A 19,686-nucleotide genomic window follows, 5' to 3' on the forward strand; every position below is an offset into this window, starting at 1 on the left:
AAAGACAGATGGAGCGTTGCCGAACTAAACCGAATAATTTATCGTCATTTTCAATAAAGCTATGTGTGCTGTCATTTCGCCGCTGCACTGTACGTACACGGTGCTTCTGTGTGCGTGTAATGTTGCCAGATATTGAAAAATTTCCCAAATTTTTCCCCGACTACGGAAAAAAGAGGGTTATGTTTTTCGAGTTTATGGATGTATGTATAATATTTCTTTGACACGCCCTGCAGTATAAACCGTTGGACCGATTTTGAGTTGTGAGGTTTCATTGCAATGATCTGAATTATTATGTTAGTGGCGGTAGTGACGTAGGCTATAATATACTTACATAAATGAGAAGTCAAGTTTTAATTTTTATTTAAAAAAATTTATTACATAAAGTACCTGCCTACTAAAGTTATAGGTAAACCAGAATCTGATGGCAATTGGGGAAATCAAAATTTTGAGTGTGCAACCCTAGGGAAAATGGACTGACCGATCTTGATACTGCTTATTTTTTATTTTGTCCTCAACATCATTAGTCACATTACATAAGTGAACAATATTGTACCAAATAATGAGATATCCACTTAATATTTTGTAGGTACTACTTACATGTATAATATACATATTACTTTTATCTATGTAATACATATTATTATTTACACATACCTATATTTGTATATTCATTATCAATAAGCCATGTAAAAATATGGATGTAATGATAATGCAGACCAAAACTAGATAATGCTAATATTTCTTTTTATAAAATAAAATAACAATAAAATAAAATAAAACTATGTTTATTTTCGTAAGTAATAACAGATACACAAATAATTATAAAATTGACTTGGACAGCTTGGACTTGACGTATAGCCGTATTGAAAACTCCTGTAATAAGTTTCCATAAAATTATATTGTAATCAAAAAACAATATTATAGTTAGTTACCTACTTATAATATTTTTAATTTTAAGTATCAAAACGGGTAAGTCCAATTTACCAATAAAATATTCAAAATTGAAAATTGTGATGTGTTTGACCCTTCTTCATCGAATGTTTTTCTATACACATTATAAACAACACCTCTTGCTTGTGATCGCAGCGGCTTTTTCGACATCTTCGAAGATTTTTTAGACAAAATCCTAAAAATTATTCAAGAATTGCAAAGACAACAAATAATTTGACAACCATTTTGATAGTTGTCAAATAAAATTGCCATATGAAAATCTTTTATTTCTTAAATATAAATATGCCATCAGATTCTGGTAGACCTATATATGTATATGGACAAAATAATTGTATTCAATTTTTTATTAAATAAATTACATAAAAAAAGTTTCAATATTAACTATAATAAATAATAATTATATTATTTTTTATTTTTCATAATATATGAATACGAATAGCGGTAGTTTTTAGTCGAGAATACGGGACATTTTATTGTCATCATATCCATCATGGAGTTCACATAAATTAAATCGCTAGCGAAAACGACTATGACGTTTTTAAGCTTTATAAAAGTAACAAAATAATGTATTATGCTTATTAAAATAATCTAATAATTATCATGAACCTTTAGTGCACTATACAAATAATCACATTCACGATCGAAAAATCCAACAGCATTACCCTGAAGATCTTTTAACCATTTTACCGTTTTACCAATAAAAATGGCAAATTCATTTTCAAAATACTGGCAACATACGTTGAAGTTTTGTATTCCTTCATATCTGTAAAATTATTATTCGTATTAAAGAAATAAATCAGCCAAATAATCTACAGAAAACCTGTGAAACGATGTTTTATCTTTTTTTTTGTTTTCGGGAACAAATTTTACAGCGTTTTATTATCACAAGACGGCATTTTTTAACTAAAATTGCAAACCCTTTTTGACGTATTGCATGACACTTTATGCGCTATAGCACTGGTGCAGCGACGTATTTGTTTTTGATTTCGTATTTTCTTTGACAAGGGCGACGGGCGGTTGTCATGCTCCATCTGTACTTTATTTTGTAATCTAAGATCGAAGCAGAATCGTCATTCAAAGATTGTATGATTAACTTAATAGAAATAAAATAATATCAAAAAAATTATGTGAGTAAGTATACTAATTTTATACGATTTTTGTATAACTAAGAAAATAGTAACGATGCCTGACTAATTTCATATTAGGTCTAAGTATTAGGTAGGTACCTACATTAGGTACTAATTATGACGGTAATAAGTAAAAGGGTAGATACCTATATAGGTTTACCAACTGCACAACATTCTTCCACTCACGCCCCCACAGTCAGACTTGTGGTCAGACGTTAAAACAATCTTGTTTCAAGCATTCATGAAAAAGAGACAACTGAAGTCAATTCTGGCTAATTAGCTACATCTCAACGTGCCGACCCGGGAGCGCTTTTAAGTAAACTGCACATTTTAATTATAAGTAATATCATTGGGTAACATACATTCATGAATAATTCAATTAATATTTTTTTAAATGTAAACTGAAAAAATAATGTTTAAAATCTGTGAGCAAACTCTATATTTATCTTTAATTGACAATACCATAGACAAATTTGAAAGTCCTGACAGTGACAATGTCAGATTATTTTTGAGTTTTGACAGTGAAAGGAAGAAGGACGCATATTGTTCATTGTGATTCATAATTCATTTGTATTTATTTGTTATTTAAACATACAAAACACAGATAAAAGTGATAAAATATTGCATTCAGTTCCATATTATTAAATCAACATCGTTTTAATAACTTTTCAGCAAACTATTGCAACAAAAAATGGTGGAGGAAGACGAATATGCATGTGTCAATAGAGCACAATTAAAAATTAAAGATAATTCTGGAATCAAAAAGAAAAAGAAGAAGAAGGCAAATAAAGAGACAGAAAAGGTCATAAAACAGCAGATAAATAACAATGAAGTACAGGAACAGGTGAAGCAACGAGAAGAAGAGAAACGAACTAAAGCTGAGTTAGCATTCAAAAAAATGCAAGAGAAAATGGTAAGTTACACAGCATTCTGCATTTTCTACTTTTAATATAACTTGAAATAGTTTGTGATTGGAAAGAAATACACATAACCAATCCATATTATCCAAAACTATACTTATTACATATTCATTCAAGTTAGTAGCTTAGAAAAGAGTTATAGATTCAGGGGCCTTAGACAAAGTAACAATTACAAAACGATAACGAAGTTAGAAATCGCAAAAATGTATGGGATTGACATTAGATAGACCACGTGAACTAACGCGGCGTACCTATGTCAAACCCATACATTTTTGCGATTTCTAACTTCGTTATCGTTTTGTAATTGTTACTTTGTCTAAGGCCCCTGAAGTAAATAGCTAATATAGTTTTATTTTACCCATTAAGTATATGCCACACTAACAATATTTTATTTATTAAAATAAAATATGAAAATAAGAATGTATTTTGTATGTTACAGCAAAGACAAAGAATACAGCAAAAAGCAGAGATGACCCACAAACAAAGAGTGGAGAAATTTAATCAGCATTTGGACAGTCTCACTGAACACTTTGATATTCCTAAAGTGTCTTGGACCAAATAGAAGAAGAATTCAAGAATTATTATTGTACTTTAATTTAATTATAACTTTTATAGGATAAATAAAATGTTAATATTTAAGGCAGAATTGCTTTTCATTTATATTTTCCTTTTTTTAAACTTAATAAATGTTGACCCTCTCTGATAACAATACCATCGCACAATACTAACTCGTTGTTTGGTAATCTGAACTTAGGAACATTTATTCTGGAAGAATCATTTATTCTGAAACAAGAAAATGCTCTCTTAACATAACAATAACACTGCAAGCAAAAATTTTTAAGAGGGTCTTATTTTTTTTATTGACTAGTTCTATTATACTATCTAAAGGTTAAGAGCAAATAAAAGATTCAAATATTTACTACAACTTTTATTCTCAGAAAAAAATAAAACACATTTGGACGGATTTTTTCATGGAACAATATAACAAGTCATATTTTAGCAATGATGTCTTTTATAAAAATTATACACTAATAAAAAATACAGTCTCATAAGACTTAAAAAATACAATGCTTAAAACAATATAAATGGACGGATTTTGTTTCAAGTGAGATATTATTACTTATACATAAATTGTACAATGCCTGTTTATAGCTATTAAAAAAAACAGAATATTGTGGTTGCTTAGTATACAAAGCCTTAAATATTAAAAAAAAATATGAATTGAGGTATACAGTTTTTTGCTAGAAAAGTTATAGATATTACATAATATTATGTACTTAATACCTATTTTAAGGCACTATAAGGATATTCTTATCCTGAATTTGTGCTTGTTAGATTATGAAAAAGGCACATTAGGGTATTTTTCAGATCATTTTTTATTAAAAAAAAAGTATTATATTTTTAAATTATATAGCTCTTTGATCTCTTACCAGTTAGTAAGTAAATACGAGTTTATCAATAGTTATGCACAGTTAGTATTAAAAACACTCCTAAATATAAATAGTTAGTTGGCAGTTGCTATGGTGTTCACCAACATTTTTGCCAAAAATTATGACTCTTTACTCCTTACAAGGTACTAAGGAAACAAAATTTTTGCTTCGATATTCAGATTCATTAAAAAAAGTTACTCAGTTTCATCTAATCTTCTCTACATCATCAAAACAAACTGATAAATTTCAATATCTACAGATTCTTACCCATAATTAATTAAGTAGGCACTTCAATATAGACACTAATAGAACAACTATAGTTAGATTAGCTACATGCAACACTGGCGCACCATTTCCTCTCCAAAACGAATATGAAAATGAGAACACTTTGATGAAGTTTTCCTTAGTCGCCCAAGGATCGCTTCCATCATCAAAGTGCATTGGACACTGATCTCTTTCTCGCTCATACTCTTCCATTTCTATAGCGACTGCAGCCCCCTCTGTATAGTTCCATGATGTAACGTCTTGTTTCAAATCACAGTACGCGCCGAGAGCTTGCGACATGAGCACTCTGAAAAGAACAAGTAATAAAAAATTATTTAACGACATAGATACAGTTTAAGGTACCCGCCCCGCCACATGCCAGAAAACCAAAAAAATATTAAAAACTGTTCAATAAATATATATTTCCTTTTTCTATTGAAATATATAATCTATAAAACACTTGACTATGTCCTATACGTTTTAAAGCAACATTATAATTTATATATTTCTTCATTTATAGATATTAAAAGTTCATGAAAGTCATAAATTATTGTAATAAAGTAGCTATATACATAGCCTACATACCTATTCAAATCTGCTCTTTGGTACACCCAACACCTATACTTGGAGAAGGGATCAAGTTCGTCGTACGTAATCAAATACGACTTCAAATTCTCTTTCCAATATCCGATACATTTCATCTTATAATCGGGATCACTGTAAATATCCACTGGCCTTCCCAAATAATCTACAGAGAGGCAGTAATTCTCCTTGATTTGCACTGTTTTCTGATCGACATCGCACACAGAGAAATCGCTTATGTTTATTTTACAGTACAAATTTGGACGAGGACTCAATGTGACACCACCGAGAATCCTTGTTTCGAACCTAACATCGCCTCTTTGTGTGAAATTGAATTTGCCAGCAACTGGGCATCTGATGGGCGTTGGATCCTTCTTTAGGAATATATCGTAACGCCACTTCTGTTTATTCTGAAACTGTACCCATGAGCACACTGTGTGGAAATTGTTTTGCGTCATGGCTAAACCTTTGCGGAATCTGAAAAATTGATATGAATATTAGAAATACTTAAGTCACAACAACTTGTGAACAAAATAATGTTCAACCTAATACGTACCTAATAACATTATGATGTTGTGGTACAAAGTCGAAGCACACATAATCCTTCTGACAACCATCAACCGTTAATCTTGCCATCATCACTCTGCTATCACGCTGTTCTCTGTAAATATAGAAAAATATTTATAACCTGATCATCATATTATTAAGGAAACCGTTTAAAAAACAAAGTTTGTTGCTTTATTTTAAAGATCTACACATAAATAGGCACAGACAGATGAAATCCTTACTACCTTCATGGTAGAAACATTAAAAAATAAGTACTTGTAACTTCATTCTCAAAACTTCAACGTTATTTCTTACCTGCAAACATAAATAGTACGTCTATATCGCCCCTCATCAGGGTAATACGTTTCGATGATATGCGTTTCGTTAATGAATACGTCGGCGTCTATGTTAGCCGTGTTAATCCAGTCACCCGAAAAGTTTTGCGGTAATCGACAGCCTGGTTCTACAACTTCAGCCTTCAAAGAAAAAATAAGTTACTCTTATCTATCTCTCTTTACTATCTTTACAAAAGAACAAACTTAAATATAAAACTATACATTTAATTCATTAATAATTGTTTAATTTAACTTGTTTTCGATCTGGACTTATTCAAACTATGTTAAATTGAAATTCGTTTATTTAATGAAAATATACTAAGTCTAAATAAAATTTGTTTTTCATAATGATTAACTAGAAATAAAGAAGATGATTTTCCATCCTTTACCTTGACTGGTGTAATCCTATATCTTTCCGGAGACTTCTCGACTGTTTTTAATGTACTGCACTGAGGTGTAATAGATGCACCAATGTACAGATCATCATCTCTGTTTCTCAAGAAACAACGATACCTTTCGTCCTTCCGAGATTCCTTAGTGTTAGCGACAGCAAAGAACATGTTTTTGTTTACAAACCAATGTCCTAAAATAATGTTTTCAATTTAAAATTAAGGCTCTCTTATCTATTAGATATAGAGGTTATTGATAATCAAATAACATTCACCTCACAAAAAAGAGAATTTTACTTAACATTTTTGTAGGCACAACTTCATATTGTATTTAAATAATATTTTTTTTTATAAAGCTCATAAAATAACTTACCCAAACAACTATATTCAACCACACCTTCAAATGTACCAGACATACCAGGGCATTTTCTATATGTAATATTAAACTTTTGATTTGTAATCAAGAACTGAGTACCAGCCGTCTGACAGGACTTTATCTGTGCTTCAGGGTTATTACATTCACCGGTAAATCTAAAACGGTTTTGGTATGCGAACTGCCATACACCTTCCAGTGATGAACGACAATTTACCTGAAAATATTGTGAAATTTAATTAAAATATCATACCAAAGCAACTTTTTCATTCCTAGTGTAGTGTGTAAGTGAAAATAAGTGACTAGTAAGCTAAAAGCAAACTACAAAACACTTGTTCATTATTTGAGTTATGAAACAGTCCATACAATTTTGAAGAATTAACAAACACAGACACTTCATTTCATAAGTAGAGACCCTAATTGTACCATGATCTTGGAAATTAAAATAGAGTCAAGTTTCACAAGGTCAAAAAACATTTCATAATTAATTTAATATTGCAAGAATTACTTACAGGAACGAAATTCTCAGCAAACAGTGTGACGAAATACTGATCAGGATTCAGATGCCTGCACACTCTCTCCACTGTTGGTTCCTCGTGCAACTCTAAGCTTACACAGGGTGTTTCAATCTTCTCCAGCACATTTACCGTTCTGACAATCAGCTTCACACAATAGTAGCAATTGGTATACTTAAACACCATTGAGTAATTTGATTGTGATTCTGCATGTATGTTCACACATACCCCTCTGTAGCAAAAACATAATTAATTACATAACAGCTTGAAACAGGAAAGGTATATTTTATATATTTAGCATGAAATTATATGAGTCAATTTATGGAATGTAAATAAGATATTGTTAAACATCTATGCATCAAAACAATAAAAAATCCACTAATCAATAAACAATACAAATAGTTGTCTAATATATTTTTAAAGTTAGCCTTTTGTTTAACAATTTAAACTGTACACATACTGTACATTGTACAAGTACTATATTAACAAGTACTTGAGAAGCATTTTCTAATTCGGAATATGTTCGAAGCACGTGTGTCATACATAACATTGCTCTTTATTTTATACAGTAGGTACATCTGCATTGCATGAAAAGATAAAAAGTAAACTTCATAGGTAATTAGTGGTTGCTGAAAAACAACATATTAACAACTTAGAAATCATATTAATATCTTAATATATTCTTTAGAAATACAATATTTAAAATTAAAAAAGATCCTTATCCCTATGACGAATACCAAATCGATCTTATTTATTACCTGCCGGTCATTTCATTTGCGTTGATATCCGTGGTTGTCTGTTGCCCATTTTCAAATGAAAACCATGAATTCCTTAGAACTATTGGAATATTACATTCTGAATATATCGGCAGCACTAAAAGAATAAAAGTTTGTTAGGCGTTGGCTATTTAACTCGGAATTTCACGTCCCAAACATTTAATAATACAATACTTACCACAACTTATAAATATACATATCGATATAAATAATATACACTTCATATTTACGTGTAATGTGATACACCATACATTTAGAAGTTTATTAAAAATCAAAATTTAAAATCGTCAACAGACGAGTGAAAACAATGGACTCGGCAATCTCCACCCTTTTTCAACAAAATGACAGTTCACTTTTGGCAGTTAAATTATTATAGACTATACAAATTTGAATAATGTGGCAGAATTTGGGCAGAATCCGTCCACAGTGGGATCGATTTAGGAAAGAGAAGAAGAACTTTAATAATGTTGGAACAATTAAAAAAATCATTAATAGAATTATGTACTAATACTAATAAATGTTCCAGGTCAAATTGATGTATTTTTATATTATAGCTCATATGTATTATAATATTATAAGGGTCTCAGCCACGTCTCAGCACACATATGGGATTGGAAAGGGATCGTAACCGTATCGCCTCGAGCCGTTCAGAATGGTTTGTATTAAACTCCCTACAGCAACGCACACTAATCGGAATAGTAACGTGATCGCCTCCCCTCGGAACAGGCTCCGAACTTGCAATTCCAGCGCTAACGGCTCATCGTCCCCGCGCTTACTCGCGCTTACGTCTCTCCGTCCCCGCGCTTACGTCTCTGCCTGCTACGACTTGCCGTAGGTACTTGCCGTTTTTAGGCGTAAGGGCGTATTCAGAAAGAAAGCTTGAAACTTATAAGCGCTTATAAGCGCTTATCGGCGATTGTCAGCGCTGGTAACCCGCGCAGGAAAATATATGAACATGACAAGCGCCGATAAGCGCTTATAAGTTTCAAGCTTTCTTTCTGAATACGCCCTAACGCCGGTGTCGCCTTTGCATACGGTAGGTTGACGCCTGGTTGACAGCGAGGCGAAAGGCGACGGTTACGATCCCTTTCCGATCCCATATGTGTGCTGAGACCTTTATTCTAATCCACACGTAATACACCATTTGAAAATCATTTCGACGAAAAAACACAAACATTATACGAATGTTTGCACGTAGCGTATAAGTGAAAGCGTGAAAGCGTTCTAGTGAAGAGTGATGAAAACTTGGATACACTTTTAAATGTACCCCACGAAAAGCTCTGGAACTCACCATGTTTACAAGCTGCAGCCTGTGTCATAAGCTTGCATAAACCCTACCTGTGCCCTAAACCCACAGAACAAGCACAGAACAGTAAAAAGAAAACCAGTACATTAAAAAGAATATTCAGAATATTATAATTTAAGGGGTGGCAATCGTCTAGGGAACAAATGTTCGAATATTTACAATTAGTAGCTGTTATAATAATACTGTTTTTAATTGTAAAATTAGAAGTAAGACTAATGGTACATAGTCAACCTAAACATTAAAATTAAAAAAAAACTAATTATTATGACCATGAACACAACCATGAATAAGACACGATTTTACACATAGCAACACTTTTGCACGTATTGATCCACAGTCGTAAAATCCAAAATAGGTACACCACACCAAACTTTTTACTGCAGTATTTTCCTTTCAACGGGCATCACCAGACTTCTGATTGATGGCAAAAAGTGGTAATTTTGGGTTGATGTCACTCCAATCAACGTGAATCATTACTGTCATAACACAACCAAACACAACTTGGTTTTGAAAATACAAAATAAATAAAATATCTCATTAAAAATGTCTTCAATGGTAAGTTGCGCAGAAAATATCTTTTAATTTAATTAATCACTTTTACATAAGCCTTTATAATTCACAGTATGAATTATAATTCTTGATAAATTATGTTATTTTTGCATCCTTTCAATTTACTAATTAATTTATTCCATTACTTAATTTATATGATATTTGGGTTTAATATTATAATATTGCAATCTTATTGGCACTTCATCATTTCAAAAAACTATCATTTAATCACATAATATGTTACTCTTATCTAAAAATCAGTACTGTCTCAATTATTTTTACACTTGGTAAATTTCTGAATATTATACATAAATTACAGCGCATGAAGGCAGCCAAATGCCCCTCTGATGAGCTGGCAATTACCAACTGTGCTCTTGTAAATCCTGATGATTTCCCAAGTGACGTAAAGTAAGTATTTATTCATAAACAGATATAACTTTATAATCATGTTTAGATACTGAGTAATGATACTGTTGTAGGTATACTATACCTATATAGTATGTATATGGTGTGCAAATTGTAGGTAATTGAAATATCTTTATATTAATATGAATGACTATTTACAGGCACATCGAGATTTCAACAGGTCCATCTCAGCACTTTGTATTTAGTGTTAGATTCTACAGTGGGGTGGACCGTGGTACTGTAGGCTTTTCAGCTCCCCAACGTAAATGGGCTACACTCTCCATTGGGCAGGTAAATAGTCTATTAAAAATATTATTAACGGACACAAGATAAAATTAATTGAGCAGCCAAATATGACTTTTTGTATTTGTAGGTGTTATGTAATCAGAACTGCAATTAAATTTAAAAAATGTTCTTTAAAATGAACTTTGTACTTATCAAACAAACAAAAAACAAATTTTGTGTATAGACTAATGAAGTTGAATGATGATATAAATCTTTTATATGTATATGAATATGTTGTAATATTTTAATCACTCTAGACATCTCTTTATTCATAAATTACTGTATCTGCTAGGTGAATAGTGTTTTTCGAATAACAAAGAAAATGAGTCATCTCATCTTCATTTATTCAACAAAAGAACATCCAAGATCTTTGTGAATATACATTCTTAACTGAAAAAGAACTAAATAAATATAAATTTCTGCAGACTATTGATGTGAGACCGTTCAAGCCGCAAAGTGCAGAATGTCTATGCAGTGTTACACTTGAAGCTGACTTCATGCTTAAGAAAACGTAAGTAACTCGAAACAATGAATTATTTGAAACAAACATCATGAATTGTTTAGTGAAATTAAGTTTTTTTTAAATATTGAAACTGAAATAAACGCCAGAGGATGAAAAAAATACATTAATTAATTTAGGTATGAAGAAATATGTATGCAAATATGCAATTTTACATTTGCATACGTATACTACAACATAATACGTACCTTGTTTCTTTCATTCAGTGTTTTATTTTTAATAGTGAGATCTCTTTTTTTTTCTACAAAATAGGACATCAATGGAGCCCTATGATTCAGAGCAAATGGCGCGAGACTTCCTCATTCAGTTTTCGAATCAAATATTCACCGTCGGCCAACAATTGGCATTTTCGTTCCAGGAGAAGAAAGTTCTTTCTCTGATCGTCAAGAACTTAGAAGGTAAGATATTTAAGAAAATAAAAAATACATTACTATATATTTTTTTGTATTTCCCTTTATCAATAATATTTTGTTAACAACAATATTAACTAATCTATTTCTATTATAATACATATACATATTGTAATGTAATAAGCTGAAATGAAAATATTAGTAGTATGGTGAGTCATTTATTTTTAACGGTAATCATCAGTTTATCCAGTTGGATATACTAAGGAAGCATCACAAATTTTGTTATCTAGTATAAAAAGTATATATAATTGGTATTATGAAATATGAGCCAGCAATGTATTTAAAATTAATGTCAAAACTGATAAGGTATTGGAATAATATTTTCCGATTGAAAAATTATTAAAATAATTATAATAAAGTTGATCAGAATTCAGATTATGCAACTGACTCGAGTTTTTAACTGAATTTTTATCAACGTGACTATACATTTTCCTATCAGAATTTTTATAGAATTTTTAAGTAAGTATAATACTTTTAATTTAAAATTTAAATCTCGAAATAATTCTATTGAATCCTTATTCAATAGAATTATTTCGAGGATTCCTTAATCCTGTTTATATTTTTTAAACAATTAATCGTTGATTTACATATTATGTTTTTTTTGTGCTCCAATATGTAAAAAATGTATTCCTTTTTTCCTTGTAGCATATGGTTGCATTTTTACCTAATAGGATACTCAGGTATTGGCATTTTAAATATCATGTACTTCCTTTTACACACATATCCAGCAAACCCAAGGAAACCAGTACTAGTAAATAAAGAAAAAAAAAACTATTTATTTTTTATAACACTAATTTCTTATTTTTCTATGCCTATTTTATCTTTGATAGGTAAGGTAATTAAATTCCCCTAGCCTCAAAAGAACGTTTTCTTCTAATTAGCTATTTAGTGTGTGAATGTAAAAATCATTAACATCTTCATATTTTTCATATTGGTTCTAAGTAGAATTTCTTCAACAGGATTCTCATTGGGAACTGAATACTAATTAAATATCAAATGCCAATTTCTTCTTAAAAATAATATTCATGAAATAAACCCAGGACTGTATGAATACAATGTCATGAGAAAATGTTTAGAATTGTCTTCATTAAAAACTTAGGAATTTTTTAATTAATTTTTTAAAGAGTGTTCCATATTGTTATTTACATATATTGCGAATAGATTTCCCTTTTTATTTAAATTATAATTAATAACTGGCATGAAACAAAAATGAAAAAAAAAAAATTATTTCTTAACAGCGGTTGATGTACAAGCATTAGCATCGGGGGCAAATGCGGTGCCCCGTCGCGTTAAATTGGGACGACTTTTACCTGATGCCTGCATTCAGTTTGATAAGGCTGAGAATTCTTCGCTCAACCTTGTTGGCAAGGCTAAAGGGTAAATATTGTTTTGGAGATTTTATCATAAGCCTTTGATTCTTTAGTCACCTATCTAAATTTAAAATGCAGACAATATTACTACATCAATCAAATACATAGTATTTTCTGTATATGTTTCTGTTGATTACAGGATACTATTATAATATTGACACATTTATAAAATTGCATAAATAAAATAGAAGTTACATTTACTGCTACTCTATGTAAAATTAAATTTATTCACAATTTAGAAAACAACCTCGTCAATCCATCATCAACCCAGACTGGGACTTCGGAAAGATGGGAATTGGTGGTCTGGACAATGAGTTCAATGCCATATTCCGTCGTGCCTTCGCTTCCCGTGTCTTCCCACCGGAAGTCGTTGAACAGTTAGGTGAGTATGCATTTTATTATACTCTTATTAATTAAATAGGTTTCTTCTGTTATTTTTCTTTAATTACTTTAACGCCTATTACGTCTTAGTTATCAATGAATTTAATAGATATTTTATTTTGTAGGATGCAAGCACGTAAAGGGTATCCTCCTTTTCGGACCACCCGGTACTGGTAAGACTCTGATGGCGCGACAAATCGGCAAAATGTTGAACGCACGTGAACCGAAAATTGTCAACGGTCCACAAATTTTGGACAAATATGTCGGTGAGAGCGAGGCCAATATCCGGAGGCTGTTCGCTGATGCCGAAGAGGAAGAAAAAAGGGTAAGTAGTATTTATGGTCGATACATATACGAAAAAATAGTACATTCAAATATCAGGGGACATGAGTTTAGGGATAATTGGATTGAGAACAAAATACTGTATAGTAATTCAGTAATTTAAAACACTAATATAAACAATATTGTATAATTATTCAGACTTAAGTCCAACAATAATATTGAATTATTTAAAATAACTTTTCTATAAACGCTTGTAGAAACTCTGTTGAGATAATGCTACAATATATAAATGATCAAACAAACTACTATTATAGAAATAAATAAATAATAATATAGTCATATTAAACAAAGAGTCTATTCTTATATGATATTTTATTCCTAGTGTGGACCCAACAGTGGACTTCACATCATAATCTTTGATGAAATCGACGCCATTTGCAAAGCGAGAGGCTCCGTTGGCGGCAACACTGGCGTTCACGATACCGTTGTGAACCAACTGCTTTCAAAGATTGATGGTAAAAATCCTTATAGTTGGATAAAGAACAATTAATAAAAACTCTCTTCTTTTCATTCGTATAAAATTTAGGACTATAGAATGTTGTTGTGGAGTGGCAATTTTCGAAGGAAAAAAATTTTCCAACTCTAATCATCACAGAGATGCATTATCGCTACAATGGGTCATAAACTATACAATTATTTTTTATACAATCTCGGGCAAAGCTTTTAGACATAAATTCAATTTACCCGACAAACATTGTCCTACCAGTACATCCCTAACCCATAGGAACATGCAAAAAACATAACGTTTTTTACGAATTTTATAACAATATATTTCCTCAGGTGTGGACCAACTAAACAACATCCTCGTCATCGGTATGACAAACAGACGGGACATGATTGACGAGGCTCTAATGCGACCGGGAAGGTTGGAAGTGCAAATGGAGATCGGTCTACCAGATGAGAAGGGTAGAGTGCAGATCTTGAACATTCATACCAAACGGATGAGGGAGTATAAGAAGATCGCGGAGGATGTTGATTGCAAGGTGCGTTTGTTAGAAAAATATTATTTTCTTTAGAAGTGGGTACTGGAATAATAATAGAGGTGGCTAATACGGTTGATAAATGGTCGGATCAAATTTATAAAATTAAATCATAAACCATAGGTAGATTCTAACTGACTTTTGAAAATAGAACAAAATTATGGCTGTTTTTTGTGAAATTATGATAGAGCGAAGTGGCATAAAAATTATGACCGGATTTATTTAAAAATAAAACAATACATTTAAACACAGGAACTAGCGTCGCTCACCAAAAACTTCTCCGGCGCGGAGCTCGAGGGTCTGGTACGTGCTGCCCAGTCGACGGCCATGAACAGACTGATCAAGGCGTCGAGTAAGGTGGAAGTAGACCCAGAGGCGATGGAGAAACTCATGGTGGAGAGGACTGACTTCTTGCACGCTCTGGAGAATGATATCAAGCCGGTAAGTGGTGGTATTTTTTGAGGGTAGTATTGAAAAATTGTTGGATGTTTAAGTGTAATTGAGACTTGGTTTATATGTTGGGTTCTGTTTTTAAAATTGTTACTTAATTAAAACAATAATTATACTGAAAAAATGTCTAACTTTATAATTTTTTTTTTCTGAGAAAATTTCATAAAATTTTGTGAAAATATATCATTGTGCCTTGCTTATAATGTAAGTTATTTCTATTATAATTGTTATTAGGCATTCGGCACAGCAGCAGAGGCATTGGAACATTTCCTCGCTCGCGGCATCATCAATTGGGGTTCACCCGTTTCGTCGATACTTGAAGACGGACAACTGTACACACAGCAGGCTAGGGCTACTGAAGCTAGTGGTTAGTGTTATTTTAATTTATTTATTGCAGATTCATATTCTGACTGTCTTTGCCTTTGCCTTAAACGCTGACAAAAACCCTTTTTCATCTTTCTTGATAGCTACGCAAAAACTTAAATTAAAAAAAATTAACTATACAATATTAAAAATATTACATTCAAAAGTCTAAAAATAGAACCAGTTCTACCAGTTTAAAGTGATCTTTTGAAATGAAATATGTAAGTTTTTGATGAAAAACTTCCAACTATCGCTACCACATTTTTTAGCTATAAAGCAATGATCTATAATGAAAAATTAATTCGTTTCTATCCCAGGTCTAGTATCAGTTCTCCTAGAGGGGCCACCGAACAGCGGCAAAACCGCGTTGGCTGCACAACTTGCCAAGTTATCAGACTTCCCGTTCGTCAAAGTTTGCTCGCCGGAAGATATGGTCGGGTTCACGGAGACCGCTAAGTGTCTGCAAATAAGGAAGGTCTGTAGAATTAGTTTAATTTAAAATTAATTTTTTTTTAACTTAAAAATTTTGAAATGATAGTAAACAAATATAGAGACTGTTTTTAAGGATAATAATAGATTTAATAAGGAATGGAATGATTGCAATCTGATTGAGTAAAAAATACCTATTTAATATATTTTTTCTTTTTATTCTTTTTTCATTATCACATTTGAAGAGTAATCTTATCATAGGTAGTATCTTAATAAGCTGATCTTCGTATCTTAAGTAAATTTTTTATGAGAATTCTAAGTCGATTTTTTACTAAAAGATCAGACCAAAATACCTCTCTATAAAAAAAATCTACGGTATTTAATTTTTTTTTTTTTACTTTACTAGTACTTCGACGACGCGTACCGCTCAACCCTGTCGTGCATACTGGTAGACAACATTGAGCGTCTGCTGGACTACGGGCCGATCGGACCGCGCTACTCCAACCTGACGCTGCAGGCGCTGCTCGTGCTGCTGAAGAAGGAGCCGCCCAAGGGCAGGAAGCTGCTCATCCTGTGCACTAGTAGCAGACGGTATGTATTGGGTAGCAAGTCTGATCACACTAGGGGACAATATAAAGCGTCTGCTGCTAGACTATAGGCTCCACTACTTAAAAATCCAGCAAAATTGGGTCAAATATTTTTTTTAAAGAAGTGAAGTTAAGTTAGTAGACACTAACAATTTAACACTTTGGATGAACCGAATATTTTAAATAATCCATAATTATTTAGTATTTAATAAAAAATACCTATTTATTCAATAACATAATGGACAAAATTTTGCAATACTTTTTTATTATTTACTTTCCAAATTAAATATTATTTTTAATTATTGTTTTACCCACAGTCAAGTGCTAGAAGACATGGAGGTGCTATCCGCGTTCACGGGCGTGCTGCACGTGCCGAACCTCTCGCAGCCGGAGCACGTGCTCTCAGTGCTGGAGGAGAGCGACGCATTCACGGCCCGTGATCTCGCCAAGATAAAGCAAGAGTTGCGGGGAGCCAAGTACGTGGAATGATTTTGAATTTTGAATTTCGAATTTTCGAATGTTTTTTTTTATATTTTTTTTGGACGTGTGAACTCTTTGTGGCCGGGTTGGTAAGTAAGCTTATAGGTTCTACGTCACTGAATACATACAAGATGTGGAGAAGACGATGCACGTGCTCTTCGTGTAGAGTGATATGTTAGGACGTCGCGATTTCGCTAAGATACTGCACGAGCTGATGGGAGCCAAGTACGTGAAACGCTTTTTTTCGGATGTGAAAAGGCTTTGCTGCCAGTTTGGTAAGTGAACTTATAGATACTACATGTCTAAAGATATGGAGAAGCCGGAACTATCTCGCCAAGATACAGGACGAGTACGTGGAACGATTATTATGAATATAGAATTTTGTATTTTCTTCTATTGTAGAAGTAATACGTTGATACCAGTTTGGTAAGTTATCTTATGGGTTCAGGTCACTGAAATGGTGGAAACCATGGCAAAGCTGGAGCACAAATACGCCGGACTCTGGGACAACGACCAATTCTGGCGCCGCGACCTCGTTAAGGTACAGCAAGCTGCATGGCGCCAAGTGCGTAGAACGCTTTTTGAATTTCAAATTTTCTTTCTTTCTTTTTTTTTCTTTTTTGTCTACTGAAAACTCTTTGCTGCTAACTTGGTAAGTAAATTTATAGTTCATGAAGGAGGATATGGCCATGTCGGCTCGAGCAAGAGTTACGAGGCGCCAAGTGCGCGAAATGTTTTTAAATTGAGATTTTTCTTTAATACTTTATTTAGCATTTGAAGGGTTTGCTTTTCGCATCTAATGCTTTAAGTCTCAATCTTAGTTAAAAAATGGCAACATCAAATTTTCTTTAGTACCTACCTAGAACTAGAAGATTTTTTTTTGTAAAATAGACATAACACATACACACATCCAACTTCACTAACGTTACTACAACACACTACACTTCGTTATTAATTTAATTTTGCGATGTATATTATAATGCAACAATAATTTTAATTTTAAACAAATTTTCAGAATTTTCATCGGCATCAAGAAACTGTTGGCCCTCATAGACATGGTGAAACAGACGGACGAAGATTCGCGCGTGTTTAAATTCCTCACAAAGATGCAAGAAGAGGGCGGGCTCGATCTCGGCACAACCATACAATAAGATTCGCTGCAACCTTAGGGACTACACTCGCATACCACGCGCACGCCCTCACCGCAACATCCCAATGCACTTATTTATTCATTAAAAGCTAGATCTACAGAATGTTCGCCTTGCGCTTCCGATCTCAGAAGCTTCGAAATCGACTACGACGATACTAGCGAGTGCACGGAAATAGCTGACTCTAGTCTCAATATAAAAGTCAGGACGGCGAAAGGCAACGAAGTGTCACCGGCCAAAATGCCCCTCATGAGAATACGGAGCGTCGAAATCGTGTTCGAAGATGATCTCTCCACTTGCACCGACACCGGCTTGTTGGACAGAAGTATAGAGCTTCTCGTCTCCGATAGTGACGACTCCACCAAATGCGTGGACGACTTGGAACATTTGCACGTTGCTAAAGATGAAAACGACGATTCTGTTACCCTAAATGCAGACGTCGATCTATCGGACGACGATTCGATAACAGTTACCAAAGACAACATATTGAGTGCCGGTAAAGTTGAAGTCAAAGTAGAGAATAATGTGCCAATGGATTCGCTCACAGTGACCGACGACACTTTGTCCCTGAATATTTCGGAATTGGGCGATTCCGGAAGATTCACAGAAGACGCGTGTTCGTCTCGTGTCGAGATCGCAGTACCGTCGTGCGAGGACGCTTTGCTTTCCCATTCCTTTGATACTGTTAATGTCGAAGAGACGAGTGCTTGTAATGATGTGGATGAAACTGATGATTGCGATGGTATCCAAAGAAAATTATTCGAGTACATCGATAGCCACAGTGAAAGTTCAGATGACACGGCCATTTGTGAAGATACGACTAGTACGAAATTTTTAACCCCTTCGCCGAATGTTCCCACTAATGAAGAACAGACCTTATATGATAGTTACGAATTACAATACGACTCCTATATAGATATGGGGAAATTTTGACTTCTGTGTATAAGTACCATTGGTCTTAATTTTTGATTATGAAATTATTTTGTTGTAATCCTGAGTTTCTATTTATTTTTTATTAATTACACAAACGTTAAATTTTATTATATCCTCTATGAGCTATGTCCTATATCTAATCTAATGTCCTGAAAATCTTTACACAGCTTATGCACAGAGGGCTCGGTGGTATGCAAATCTGAGAACCATGTCATATATTATACAGTTATTTTAACACTTATTTTTTATAGATGAAATTAAACTTTGTAAATATTTTCCTTCTTATAGACATGTTTATTTATTTTTAAATAATGTGACATGGTTGCGGAAATCCTGGGGTTGTTAGTAGGCAATAGCTCGACAATTGTCTATATTATAGTGTATTATATTATTTCAATATAAAATTTATTTATTTGTATTTATTACGAATGTGATACAGCTTGATGCTGTCTAATTGTGTTGCATAGTTGATGTTATGTATTGTTCGTAGCTTAAGTGAAGATGTCAAAGTATTAGTATTACGATTTACGAATCTTCTCA

General features: G+C 32.8%; 3 protein-coding genes across 3 annotated transcripts; 2 read left to right on the plus strand and 1 right to left on the minus strand.

Moving 5' to 3' along the window:
• Nucleotides 1–2,580: 2,580 nt before the first annotated feature.
• On the plus strand, nt 2,581–3,641 carry LOC123692502 (protein FAM32A-like). The gene is made up of 2 exons (XM_045637259.1): nt 2,581–2,991; nt 3,438–3,641. Exons 1-2 carry the CDS (start codon nt 2,770–2,772, stop codon nt 3,558–3,560), a joined length of 345 nt encoding a protein of 114 aa, XP_045493215.1. The 5' UTR covers nt 2,581–2,769; the 3' UTR covers nt 3,561–3,641.
• Nucleotides 3,642–3,911: 270 nt separating this feature from the next.
• LOC123692214 lies at nt 3,912–8,544 on the minus strand. The gene is made up of 9 exons (XM_045636917.1): nt 8,387–8,544; nt 8,191–8,305; nt 7,430–7,664; nt 6,918–7,134; nt 6,545–6,738; nt 6,136–6,296; nt 5,831–5,935; nt 5,278–5,751; nt 3,912–4,999 (listed from the first exon to the last, which is right to left on the minus strand). Exons 1-9 carry the CDS (start codon nt 8,430–8,432, stop codon nt 4,702–4,704), a joined length of 1,845 nt encoding a protein of 614 aa, XP_045492873.1. The 5' UTR covers nt 8,433–8,544; the 3' UTR covers nt 3,912–4,701.
• Nucleotides 8,545–9,861: 1,317 nt separating this feature from the next.
• LOC123692213 (vesicle-fusing ATPase 1-like) lies at nt 9,862–18,216 on the plus strand. Its single transcript, XM_045636916.1, has 16 exons — nt 9,862–10,069; nt 10,383–10,471; nt 10,630–10,759; nt 11,179–11,264; nt 11,526–11,671; nt 12,922–13,060; nt 13,293–13,435; nt 13,560–13,759; nt 14,099–14,231; nt 14,557–14,759; nt 15,009–15,197; nt 15,441–15,573; nt 15,887–16,044; nt 16,405–16,589; nt 16,903–17,061; nt 18,081–18,216. Exons 1-16 carry the CDS (start codon nt 10,058–10,060, stop codon nt 18,214–18,216), a joined length of 2,241 nt encoding a protein of 746 aa, XP_045492872.1. The 5' UTR covers nt 9,862–10,057.
• Nucleotides 18,217–19,686: the final 1,470 nt, after the last annotated feature.

The sequence above is a fragment of the Colias croceus genome, chromosome 6 (genome assembly GCF_905220415.1).
Source record: "Colias croceus chromosome 6, ilColCroc2.1".
Lineage (NCBI taxonomy): Eukaryota > Metazoa > Arthropoda > Insecta > Lepidoptera > Pieridae > Colias > Colias croceus.

Excerpts from the sequence above, each read along its gene's own strand:
- LOC123692214 (XM_045636917.1), bottom strand. The coding sequence starts at position 8,432 with ATGAAGTGTATATTATTTATATCGATATGTATATTTATAAGTTGTG. Across the intron at positions 7,135-7,429 it reads TTGCTGAGAATTTCGTTCCT|GTAAATTGTCGTTCATCACT; the intron begins GTAAGTAATTCT and ends CAATATTTTCAG. Across the intron at positions 5,000-5,277 it reads CAAAGAGCAGATTTGAATAG|AGTGCTCATGTCGCAAGCTC; the intron begins GTATGTAGGCTA and ends TGTTCTTTTCAG.
- LOC123692213 (XM_045636916.1), top strand. Across the intron at positions 10,760-11,178 it reads CTACACTCTCCATTGGGCAG|ACTATTGATGTGAGACCGTT; the intron begins GTAAATAGTCTA and ends AAATTTCTGCAG. Across the intron at positions 16,045-16,404 it reads AGTGTCTGCAAATAAGGAAG|TACTTCGACGACGCGTACCG; the intron begins GTCTGTAGAATT and ends TTACTTTACTAG.
- LOC123692502 (XM_045637259.1), top strand. The coding sequence starts at position 2,770 with ATGGTGGAGGAAGACGAATATGCATGTGTCAATAGAGCACAATTAAAA. Across the intron at positions 2,992-3,437 it reads AAAAAATGCAAGAGAAAATG|CAAAGACAAAGAATACAGCA; the intron begins GTAAGTTACACA and ends TGTATGTTACAG.